Here is a 13,550-nt window from a genome sequence, read left to right on the forward strand (position 1 = left end):
AGAGAGGGAACATGCTAATCTTAACCATTATAGAGGGAACATGCTAATCTTAACCATTAGAGAGGGAACATGCTAATCTTTACCATTAGAGAGGGAACATGCCTAACCGAGTTGTGCAGCCCTGTTTTAACCCCTGTTCCGTCTGATTCCAGGTCACTACTACCCGAGTTCCACCCTGCCCACCCAGCGTGTGAGTTCCCCTCTAACCGGAGGAGGAGGTGGAGGGTCTGGTTCTCCCAGCAAGCTCCAGCGCCTGGGTCCAGCCTCAGACACACCTGGCTATGCTACCACACAGCGCCTACCTTCTTCCTCCTCATCATCCTCACCCAACAAACAGTCCCCCGCCAACCGACTCGCCAAGCCTTACAGGTAGGGCCATGTCATTGGTTGGGTTGGAATGGGAGTGAATGTCATTGGTTGGTTTGGAAGGGGAGTGAATGTCATTGGTTGGTTTGGAAGAAGAACAACGTTATAATCTTACTGCAATTGTTATTCATTTCTCTGGATTTGAAAATGTCTAAAATAAAATAAAAATGGTTTACAATAACTTAACTTGTTGTTATGGTTACAGCACCTCTGTTTCCGTGACGACGACAGGAGGGTCTCCTCCGAACGCCATAGCATCCGTTGCCGGAGGAGGGGCTTGTGCGTCATCATCCCCCCTGCACCAGGTGTATATTGATACAAACAGTGCCTTCAGAAAGTCTTCATCATTTCAGAATTATTATTTTTTATTTTACCTTTATTTAACTAGGCAAGTCACTTAAGAACAAATTCTTATTTTCAATGACGGCCTAGGAACAGTGGGTTAACTGCCTGTTCAGGGGCAGAACGACAGCTCGGGGATTTGAACTTGCAACCTTCCGGTTACTAGTCCAACGCTCTAGGCTACCCTGCCACCCCAATTTGACCAGTAGTGTAGGTGAATTTCTCTCACCTACACTACCAGTCAAAGGTTTGGGGTCACTTTGAAATGTCCTTGTTTTTGAAAGAAAAGCTCATTTTTTGTCCATTAGAATAACATAGAATTGATCAGAAATATAGTGTAGACATTGTTAATGTTGTAAATGACTATTGTAGCTGGAAACATCTGATTTTAGTGTAATATTTCTATAGGCATACAGAGGCCCATTATCAGCATTCATCACTTCTGTGTTCCAAAAGCACGTTGTGTTAGCTAATCCAAGTTTGTCATTTTAAAAGGCTAATTGATCATTAGAAAACCCTTTTGCAAGTATGTTAGCACAGCTCAAAAATGTTGTTCTGAAATTGGCCTTCTTTAGACTAGTTGAGTATCTGGAGCATCAGCATTTGTATCTTCGATTACAGGCTAAAAATGACCAGAATCAAAGAACATTCTTCTGAAACTCATCAGTTTATTCTTGTTCTGAGAAATGGCTATTCCATGCAAGAAATTGCCAAGAAACTGAAGATCTCGTACAACGCTGTGTACTACTCCCTTCACAGAACAGCGCAAACTGGCTCTAACCATAATAGAAAGAGGACTGGGAGGCCCCAAGTTCATTAGTGTCTAGTTTGAGAAACAAATGCCTCATAAGTCCTCAACTGTCAGCTTCATTAAATAGTACATGCAAATTACAAGTCTCAACGTCAACAGTGAATACGCTACTCTGGGATGCTGGTAGGCCAATGATGTGATCAAATTTTTTAATTGAATTAATGTTAAATTCAGGCTGTATCACAACAAAGTGTGGAACAAGTCAAGTGGTGTGAACACTTTCTGAAGGTATTACAGACGTGGATATTCATTGCAAAGATGGAAGTTCACATTATTCTTAAGTGACATTAGATAATCGTGGATGTTGTACACATGTGATTCCCTAGATGAGTTCGGGCATAGGGAGCTACGCTACTCTGTCTCCTAGGAGACTGGCTGCCCACCACGCCTCCGACCAGTACAAGATATCACACGAGCTCTATGCTACTGCTACACTCCAGAGGCCCGGTAAGACTACACTCAACACTCACACACACACACACTCACACACACTCACACACTCACACACACTCACACACACACACACACACACACACACACACACACACACACACACACACACACACACACACACACACACACACACACTCACACACACACACACACAAACACACACACACACACACACACACACACACACACACACACACACACACACACACACACACACACACACACACACACTCACACACTCACACACACTCACACACACTCACTCACACACACACACACTCACACACACACTCACACACACTCACACACACCCACACACACTCAGACACACACACACACACACACACACACACACACACTCACACACACTCACACACACTCACACACACACACACACACACACACACACACACACACACACACTCACACACACTCACACACACTCACACACACTCACACACACCCACACACACCCACACACACTCAGACACACACACACACACACACACACACACACCCACACACACTCACACACACTCACACACACTCACACACACTCAGACACACACTCACTCACACACACACTCACACACACACACTCAAAAACACTCTCACGCGCACGACACATCCCTCAAGGTGAATCCCTATATGAATGCAATGCAAGCACTGAATCGTTCCCTCTCTGCTGTTATTTACTCTTCTGTATTGAGGTAATTGGGTCCTTGGTCTATAGCTTGTCTTTAACATGTTATGTGGTCTGACTGTTGTCCTCAGTGTGAGGGAGTTGTTGATGAGGTGCATGGGGAGTGAGTAGCTCTGGTTTGTTCAGACAAAACTGTGGTTAGAAGCCAGACAACAAAGTTTAAGTTAAGCCTCTAACATCGATAGATCAATATATCCTCAAGTAGCTGCGAGAGATTGAGACACCTAGCTGGGAGAGAGTGATCTGTCTAGCTGGAAGAGAGTGAGCTGTCTAGCTGGGAGAGTGATCTGTCCAGCTGGGAGAGAGTGATCTGTCCAGCTGGGAGAGAGTGATCTGTCTAGCTGGGAGAGAGTGATCTGTCTAGCTGTGAGAGAGTGAGCTGTCTAGCTGGGAGAGAGTGAGCTGTCTAGCAGGGAGAGAGTGAGCTGTCTAGCTGGGAGAGAGTGAGCTGTCTAGCTGGGAGAGAGTGATCTGTCTAGCTGGGAGAGAGTGAGCTGTCTAGCTGGGAGAGAGTGAGCTGTCTAGCTGGGAGAGAGTGAGCGTTCAGTTATGTACAACAGCGATCCAATCATTTAAACAGACATGGCCACAAGAAACCTACAAGCCATGGCTTCCCTCAGCAGAAAAGACAAGGAACAACTTGGAGATGCAAACGAGAGCAATGAACAGCTAAATGATATCCAGGTAATCGTAGCTAAAATGCTCTCAATTTTCACCAAAGCAAACAAACTGTTACAATATGTGATGAAAAAAGTAGATTTGCTAAAAAAGTTAAGTAGTCTATTATGTTAGACGTGCACCAACAAAGCGTGCGCATGAGCAAACCTTTTGGAAACAAAGCTGCAAACTTTTGGAACATGAATTAGACAAGCAAGAAAATAGAATGAGATAAAACCACACTAGAATATTGTCCTTACCGGAAGACAAGGACAAAGGGGACCTTTCCAGCTACGTGGTCAAACTGATATCAGAGGAACTTGAAGTGGGTATATCACCAGAGGATCTGGAACGGTGCCATAGGATTGGGGTAAAACAGAAGAACGCTAAACACCTTTACCTGGGAATCTTCAAGATGTGGAACTATCAGACCAAAGCCAACATTCTGAAGGAACAGGGGGGGAAAGGAGATCAACATCCAAGGCCAGTCCAATCAATTCAGCCAGGACCTGTCTGATAGGCAGCGGGAGCCCCTTACTCTGAGAACAGGAAGAAGTAGGAAAAGGTGATAACCACATACGGCCACATACAGGATGCCAGCTCATCGTAAACTGAGACAATATTCTTCCCCCTCCCCCCAATAAAATCTATATGCTACTTTCCCCAAGTAATTCTTCTTCTATATGAAGTAACAATAGAAGTAACACTGATGCCAATGGGCCGAGTGGACATTGGAAAGACAGCATATATAACTGCTCTATGGATGTGTTGTGTGTAGGGCAGTTGTGGTGACCATATTACCACCACACCAGACTAGGGCTGTTACAGTGACCGTATTACCACCACACCAGACTAGGGCTGTCATGGTGACCGTATTACCACCACACCAGACTAGGGCTGTTACTGTGACCATATTACCACCACACCAGACTAGGGTTGTCATGGTGACCGTATTACCACCACACCAGACTAGGGCTGTTACTGTGACCGTATTACCACCACACCAGACTAGGGCTGTCATGGTGACCGTATTACCACCACACCAGACTAGGGCTGTTACAGTGACCGTATTACCACCACACCAGACTAGGGCTGTCATGGTGAACGTATTACCACCACACCAGACTAGGGCTGTTACTGTGACCATATTACCACCACACCAGACTAGGGCTTTTATGGTGACCGTATTACCACCACACCAGACTAGGGCTGTTACTGTGACCATATTACCACCACACCAGACTAGGGCTGTTACTGTGACCATATTACCACCACACCAGACTAGGGCTGTCATGGTGACCGTATTACCACCACACTGTGACCATATTACTGCCACACCAGACTAGGGCAGTTATGGTGACCATATTACCACCACACCAGACTAGGGCTGTCATGGTGACCGTATTACCACCACACCAGACTAGGGCTGTTACTGTGACCGTATTACCACCACACCAGACTAGGGCTGTTACTGTGACCATAATACCACCACACCAGACTAGGGCTGTTACAGTGACCATATTACCACCACACCAGACTAGGGCTGTTACTGTGACCATATTACCACCACACCAGACTAGGGCTGTTACTGTGACCATATTACCACCACACCAGACTAGGGCTGTTACAGTGACCGTATTACCATCACACCAGACTAGGGCTGTCATGGTGACCGTATTACCACCACACCAGACTAGGGCTGTTACTGTGACCATATTACCACCACACCAGACTAGGGCTGTCATGGTGACCGTATTACCACCACACCAGACTAGGGCTGTTACAGTGACCGTATTACCACCACACCAGACTAGGGCTGTTACTGTGACCATATTACCACCACACCAGACTAGGGCTGTTACTGTGACCATATTACCACCACACCAGACTAGGGCTGTTACAGTGACCGTATTACCACCACACCAGACTAGGGCTGTTACTGTGACCATATTACCACCACACCAGACTAGGGCTGTTACTGTGACCATATTACCACCACACCAGACTAGGGCTGTTACTGTGACCATATTACCACCACACCAGACTAGGGCTGTTACTGTGACCGTATTACCACCACACCAGACTAGGGCTGTTATGGTGACCGTATTACCACCACACCACACTAGGGCAGTTATGGTGACCGTATTACCACCACACCAGACTAGGGCTGTCATGGTGACCATATTACCACCACACCAGACTAGGGCTGTTACTGTGACCATATTACCACCACACCAGACTAGGGCTGTTACTGTGACCATATTACCACCACACCAGACTAGGGCTGTTACTGTGACCATATTACCACCACACCAGACTAGGGCAGTTATGGTGACCGTATTACCGTCACACCAGACTAGGGCTGTTACAATGACCGTATTACCACCACACCAGACTAGGGCTGTTATGGTGACCATATTACCACCACACCAGACTAGGGCTGTCATGGTGACCGTATTACCACCACACCAGACTAGGGCAGTTATGGTGACCGTATTACCACCACACCAGACTAGGGCAGTTATGGTGACCGTATTACCACCACACCAGACTAGGGCAGTTATGGTGACCGTATTACCACCACACCAGACTAGGGCTGTTACTGTGACCGTATTACCGCCACACAGGCAGTCACGAGTCATGAAGGCAGTCAAATGTAGTCATGGTAACTAGGCTTCTCCAAGCTCTGATGCTGCTGCTGGTCATTAGTAGCCAACCAAACTTGCTAACTGCCTGGTACTCGGCACTCTATTGTCCCTCTAATCACTCAATGCGATATGTGATCAAAAATCAAACCAAACACTTCATGAGAGCCCATGAGCTCCTTTTGCACCACATTTCTGTATTCTATGCCTACTATATTTATTTATCATCTTTCCTGATGTTAAGCACATTGCTTCCCTTTACAACATGAGTATAGCCTACCGGGCTGCCATGAAAATGAACCCCGGGAAAAGCTACCCCCATTCGCTGTTGAAGTGCATACTGTAGATGACATGTAGTTTGCTCCCCTGTTTTGAGACAGGTGCATGACACTGGTCCATTCTAAATAAAAACAAATGTCACACATATATTATTTATTATAGGTAAAGACAATATTAAGTCAATAATGTTCTGATGGGTTTTAATATTAGCCTATCACTTGTGAGTTATATATTATCACTTATGATATGTTTTAATAAGGTTAGTATCACACCTCATGTAGCCTAGCACATAGTCCTGTATGTTTTAATAAGGTTAGTATCACACCTCATGTAGCCTAGCCCGTAGGTCTATATGTTTTAATAAGGTTAGTATCACACCTCATGTAGCCTAGCACATAGTCCTGTATGTTTTAATAAGGTTAGTATCACACCTCATGTAGCCTAGCCCGTAGGTCTATATGTTTTAATAAGGTTAGTATCACACCTCATGTAGCCTAGCCCATAGTCCTATATGTTTTAATAAGGTTAGTATCACACCTCATGTAGCCTAACCCATAGTCCTATATGTTTTAATAAGGTTAGTATCACACCTCATGTAGCCTAGCCCATAGTCCTATATGTTTTAATAAGGTTAGTATCACACCTCATGTAGCCTAGCCCGTAGGTCTATATGTTTTAATAAGGTTAGTATCACACCTCATGTAGCCTAGCCCGTAGGTCTATATGTTTTAATAAGGTTAGTATCACACCTCATGTAGCCTAGCCCATAGTCCTATATGTTTTAATAAGGTTAGTATCACACCTCATGTAGCCTAACCCATAGTCCTATATGTTTTAATAAGGTTAGTATCACACCTCATGTAGCCTAGCCCATAGTCCTATATGTTTTAATAAGGTTAGTATCACACCTCATGTAGCCTAGCCCGTAGGTCTATATGTTTTAATAAGGTTAGTATCACACCTCATGTAGCCTAGCCCATAGTCATATATGTTTTAATAAGGTTAGTATCACACCTCATGTAGCCTAGCCTGTCGGTCTATATGCTTTAATAAGGTTAGTATCACACCTCATGTAGCCTAGCCCGTAGGTCTATATGTTTTAATAAGGTTAGTATCACACCTCATGTAGCCTAGCCCGTAGTCCTGTAAGGTTAGTATCACACCTCATGTACCCTAGCCCATAGTCCTGTAAGGTTAGTATCACACCTCATGTAACCTAGCCCATAGTCCTGTAAGGTTAGTATCACACCTCATGTAACCTAGCCCATAGTCCTATAGGTTAGTATCACATCTCATGTAACCTAGCCCATAGTCCTATAGGTTTGAATAAGGTTTGTATCACAACTAAAGTGGCCAAATAACTTCTTAAAATTAAACACATTAATCTGCTTTACAAGGTGTGTAGAGCCTAACTGGCATACATAAGCAGTGTGTGTTTCAAGTTTGGGGAAGATAATTTTCACCATATAAAATGCACCTTTATAATAAAAGCATTACAAGCATAATCACATTGATGGTCACTTTTGATAATGGTGTTTTCCTGCTGATGGAACATTCACACGTATAGCCTGCTACCATGTGCACATTGCTGCACTTATAATGTCAAGAAATAGCCAGTATTTTAAGCTAAACATTCTGATCTGTTGCGTCAAGCTCATTGCATAAAACATTATTTTTTTATGCTAGTGGTTGTATTAATTTAGGATCAATCAATTTCTACAACTATCCCAGACTTTGTTTGGAATATTTATTTTTCACACAGAATAGAATAGGTCAACTTTTGTACTAATGGGGATAGTTGATTGACATAGGCTAGTGCTTTTGCTGTTCGTTATGCCTCACGCATCTTGTTGGCTGACGAAAAAATAAATGTGGACAGTTCTTCCAATATCTTCAATATGCACCTGGGAATTGGATAAGGACACGCGCAGTTGTGTTCCCGATGTGTCTGTCTTCATTTGACAGAGAGTCATGTGAGAGCTTCAGATTGCACAGCAAAAGGCATGTCTTTTTTTAGGGTGCATTACGGCCACAAAGGGGATGCCACAGTGAAAATCGAGGCATTATCAAGTGCTTGTCACATTGTGAATGAGAGACTGATATAGTGTGTACAGCCTGCGCAAAAAAAAACAAAGCAGACCTTATGCCTTTTTTTTTTCCAAACCATCGTTAGAGTCTCATCATGCAGCCTTACAATAAAATCAACATATAGCCCAACGTTTGTAGAACAACTAAAGTTACATTAATAACTCTAAATGAAGCATATAGGAGGACCTATTTCTTTGTTAACCGCTCATCACAGAATATCTGCATGTGCGCACAAAATATTTCAGTTTTATTCAGCTTTTTTCAATTGTATTCTTCATACTACGTGTCTCAACACTATACACGTCAGCTACTACAGTGACTGAAAGGACTGCAACACTTAACAAAGAGCTGCAGTTAGTTTCAGTGTCAATTCTCCCCAAGGAGATGTGGGTGTGGAGTCAGGCGCAGGAGAAATGAATTCCAAGGAAAAGGGCGTTTTATTTAACTAGCTCAAAAAAACAACAGGACACCGGACTACAGTAGTAGCCACGAAAACCCCACTCAGACACAGTCCAGGGAAAACCCACCTGTCGAACATGAGCTAATAAAACGAAACCCAAAACTCACACAAAACCCCAAAGGAAATGTCGAATTAAATACCCCCACCCTAATTAACCAACATGAAACCAGGTGAAACACTAAACAGACATAACCAAAAGAAAAGGAAGAAGGATCGGTGGCAGCTAGTAGACCGGCGACGACGACCTCCGAGCGAGAGGAGCCCCCTTCGGTGGCAGCTAGTAGACCGGCGAAGACGACCTCCGAGCGAGAGGAGCCCCCTTCGGTGGCAGCTAGTAGACCGGCGACGACGACCTCCGAGCGAGAGGAGCCCCCTTCGGTGGCAGCTAGTAGACCGGCGACGACGACCTCCGAGCGAGAGGAGCCCCCTTCGGTGGCAGCTAGTAGACCGGCGACGACGACCTCCGAGCGAGAGGAGCCCCCTTCGGTGGCAGCTAGTAGACCGGCGACGACGACCTCCGAGCGAGAGGAGCCCCCTTCGGTGGCAGCTAGTAGACCGGCGACGACGACCTCCGAGCGAGAGGAGCCCCCTTCGGTGGCAGCTAGTAGACCGGCGACGACGACCTCCGAGCGAGAGGAGCCCCCTTCGGTGGCAGCTAGTAGACCGGCGACGACGACCTCCGAGCGAGAGGAGCCCCCTTCGGTGGCAGCTAGTAGACCAGCGACGACGACCTCCGAGCGAGAGGAGCCCCCTTCGGTGGCAGCTAGTAGACCGGCGACGACGACCTCCAAGCGAGAGGAGCCCCCTTCGGTGGCAGCTAGTAGACCAGCGACGATGACCTTTGGTGGAAGGCGTGACATTCAGAGTGGGTGGTAAGGAAGAAGTTAGCCCTAAATGTTTCTAAACCTAAAACCATTGTATTTGGGACAAATCTTTCACTAAACCCTAAACCTCAACTAAATCTTGTAATAAATCATGTGGAAATTGAGCAAGTTGAGGTGACTAAACTGCTTGGAGTAACCCTGGATTGTAAACTGTCATGGTCAAAACATGTTGATACAACAGTAGCTGAGATGGGGAGAAGTCTGTCCATAATAATGCACTGCTCTGCCTTCTTAACATCACTATCAACAAGGCAGATCCTACAGGCCCTAGTTTTGTCAGACCTGGACTACTGTTCTGTCATGTTGTCAGGTACCACAGAAAAGGACTTAGGAAAATTGCATTTGGCTTAAAACAAGGCAGCACAGCTGGCCCCTGTCTGTACACAGAGAGATAACATTAATAACATGCATGTCAATCTCTCCTGGCTCAAAGTGGAGGAGAGATTGACTTCATCACTAGTTGTATTTGTGAGAGGTATTGACATGTTGAATGCACTGAGATGTCTGTTTGAACTACTGCCGCACAGCTCAGACACCCATGCATACCCCACAAGACATGCTACCAGAGGTCTCTCCACAGTCCAGAACAGACTATGGGAGGCACACAGTACTACATAGAGCCATGACTACATGGAACTATATTCCACAACAAGTAACTGTGATGCAAGCAGTACAATTAGATTTAAAAACAGACAAAAAAAAAACACCTTATGGAACAGCGGGGACTGTGAAGCAACCCAAACATCGGCACAGACACATGCATACACACACACACACACACACACGATAACATACACACTATACACACACACATGGATTTAGTACTGTAGATATGTGGTAGTGGTGGAGTAGGGGCCTGAGGGACAGTGTGTTGTGAAATCTGTGAATGTATTGTAATGTTTTTAAAATGGTATAAACTGCCTTAATTTTGCTGGTCACCAGGAAGAGTAGCCTTGGTAGCAGCTAATTGGGATTCATAAGAAATACACAAACAAAAATACTATAAAATAATATAAAATGGCCTCCCGAGGGGCGCAGTGGTCCTAGTCACTGCATCACAGTGCTACTAGAGAGCCTGGTTCGAGTCCAGGCTCTGTCGCAGCCGGCCACAACCGGGAGACCCATGCGGCAATGCACAAGTGGCCCAGCGTTGTCCGGGTTAGGGAAAGGTTTGGCAGGGATGATCCCGGCAGGGATGTTCATTGTGCGCTAGTGACTCCTGTGGCGGGCCGGGCACAATGCACACTGACACGGTCGCCAGGTGGACGGTGTTTCCTCCGACACATTGGTGCGGTTGGCTTCCCGGGTTAAGTGGGCAATGTGTCAAAAAGTAGTGCTGCTTGGCTGTGTTGTGTTTCGGAGGACGCACGGCTCTCGACCTTCGCCTCTCCCGAGTCCGTATGGGAGTTGCAGCGATGAGACAAGACTGTAACTACCAATACCACGAAATTGGGGAGAAAAAGTGGTCATATAATACAACAATTATAATAACAATATAAAATAATGCCACGGAATTCTAAGTAAATCTCGTCTTCTAAATTAACTAATGTAGCCCACAGACATATGGTATCGCCAGATCTAACATAAGGACAACTCAGACTATGCTATTCTGTTCTTCTGAAATATAGACTACATTTTCTTCATTTCTTTAGAACACTCAAAAATAAATACTGGATTTATTGTGAAGGTCTATGCTATAATACAAGGATTTATTAGACTTTTTAAAATGTAGATTTGTTTCAAAGGTCTTCATCAGTGGCTTGTAGGAAGTGGAAGCCAGGAGATGCTAAATGTGTTTATGTTAATTAATGGTCATTTACCTTGAGACCCACAGTTATTTGCTTGACCATCACTGGCTGAAGAAATTTCCAGACAGCCACGCTCCTAGTTGTGTACACGTGTGTAGCTGTGGATGTGTGTGAGAGAGTGCATTTGTGCATATGAATGGGAGGGTGAGAGAAGAGTGAGGGATGCTGAATATAATATGCAGGTGGGTGGGAGAGAATGCATAGGGTATATATTGGGTGGGAATGAATGAGAACGGGTAAGTAAGTAGATGGATCGGTGTAAGTATGTCCAAGAGGTGGGGAGGGTGGAAAAAGATGGGAGGTTGGGACAAGCTTAGCTTGGAAGGATAAGAGTTGGCAAGGCTGGGAGGTTGGGACAAGCTTAGCTTGAGAGAATAAGGGTGGGCAAGGATGGGAGGTTGGGACAAGCTTAGCTTGGGAGGATAAGAGTGGGCAAGGCTGGGAGGTTGGGACAAGCTTAGTTTGGGAGGATAATGGTGGGCAAGGCTGGGAGAATGGGACAAGCTTAGTTTGGGAGGATAAGAGTGGGCAAGGCTGGGAGGTTGGGACAAGCTTAGTTTGGGAGGATAATGGTGGGCAAGGCTGGGAGGTTGGGACAAGCTTAGTTTGGGAGGATGATGGTGGGCAAGGCTGGGAGGTTGGGACAAGCTTAGTTTGGGAGGATAATGGTGGGCAAGGCTGGGAGTTTGGGACAAGCTTAGCTTGGAAGGATGATGGTGGGCAATGCTGGGAGGTTGGGACAAGCTTAGCTTGGGAGGATAAGGGTGGGCAAGGCTGAGAGGTTGGGACAAGCTTAGCTTGGGAGGATAAGAGTGGGCAAGGCTGGGAGGTTGGGACAAGCTTAGCTTGGAAGGATAAGGGTGGGTAAGGCTGGGAGGTTGGGACAAGCTTAGCTTGGGAGGATAAAGGTGGGCAAGGCTGGGAGGTTGGGACAAGCTTAGCTTGGGAGGATAAGGGTGGGCAAGGCTGGGACGTTGGGACAAGCTTAGTTTGGGAGGATAAGGGTGGGCAAGGCTGGGAGGTTGGGACAAGCTTAGCTTGGGTGAATAAGGGTGGGCAAGGCTGGGAGGTTGGGACAAGCTTAGCTTGGGAGAATAAGGGTGGGTAAGGCTGGGAGGTTGGGACAAGCTTAGCTTGGGAGGATAAAGGTGGGCAAGGCTGGGAGGTTGGGACAAGCTTAGCTTGGGAGGATAAGGGTGGGCAAGGCTGGGACGTTGGGACAAGCTTAGTTTGGGAGGATAAGGGTGGGCAAGGCTGGGAGGTTGGGACAAGCTTAGCTTGGGTGAATAAGGGTGGGCAAGGCTGGGAGGTTGGGACAAGCTTAGCTTGGGAGAATAAGGGTGGGCAAGGCTGGGAGGTTGGGACAAGCTTAGCTTGGGAGGATAAGAGTGGGCAAGGCTGGGAGGTTGGGACAAGCTTAGTTTGGGAGGATAATGGTGGGCAAGGCTGGGAGGATGGGACAGGCTTAGCTTGGGAGAATAAGGGTGGGCAAGGCTGGGAGGTTGGAACAAGCTTAGCTTGGAAGGATAAGAGTGGGCAAGGCTGGGAGGTTGGGACAAGCTTAGCTTGGGAGAATAAGGGTGGGCAAGGATGGGAGGGTGGGACAGGGTTAGTTTGGGAGGATAATGGTGGGCAAGGCTCAGAGGTTGGGACAAGCTTAGCTTGGGAGGATAAGGGTGGGCAAGGCTGGGAGGTTGGGACAAGCTTAGCTTGGGAGAATAAGGGTGGGCAAGGCTGGGAGGTTGGGACAAGCTTAGCTTGGAAGGATAAGAGTGGGCAAGGCTGGGAGGTTGGGACAAGCTTAGCTTGGGAGAATAAGGGTGGGCAAGGCTGGGAGGGTGGGACAGGGTTAGTTTGGGAGGATAATGGTGGGCAAGGCTGGGAGGTTGGGACAAGCTTAGCTTGGGAGGATAAGAGTGGGCAAGGCTGGGAGGTTGGGACAAGCTTAGCTTGGGAGGATAAGAGTGGGCAAGGCTGGGAGGTTGGGACAAGCTTAGTTTGGGAGGATAATGGTGGGCAAGGCTGGGAGGATGGGACAAGCTTAGAATGGGAGG

The 13,550-nt window shown here is 46.5% G+C and overlaps 1 protein-coding gene across 1 annotated transcript in view; it reads left to right on the forward strand.

The window, feature by feature from the left end:
- Positions 1 to 13,550, forward strand: part of LOC110490910 (catenin delta-2-like) — a 616,290-nt gene that overhangs the window by 274,204 nt on the left and 328,536 nt on the right. The window contains exons 8-10 of the mRNA XM_090199252.1: positions 153 to 369; positions 572 to 671; positions 1,846 to 1,966. Of these exons, the coding sequence (XP_090055378.1) occupies positions 153 to 369; positions 572 to 671; positions 1,846 to 1,966 (438 nt within the window). The remainder of the gene's footprint in view (positions 1 to 152; positions 370 to 571; positions 672 to 1,845; positions 1,967 to 13,550) is intronic.

This window comes from Oncorhynchus mykiss, chromosome 15, assembly GCF_057628025.1.
Source record: "Oncorhynchus mykiss isolate SJ-2025 chromosome 15, ASM5762802v1, whole genome shotgun sequence".
NCBI lineage: Eukaryota > Metazoa > Chordata > Actinopteri > Salmoniformes > Salmonidae > Oncorhynchus > Oncorhynchus mykiss.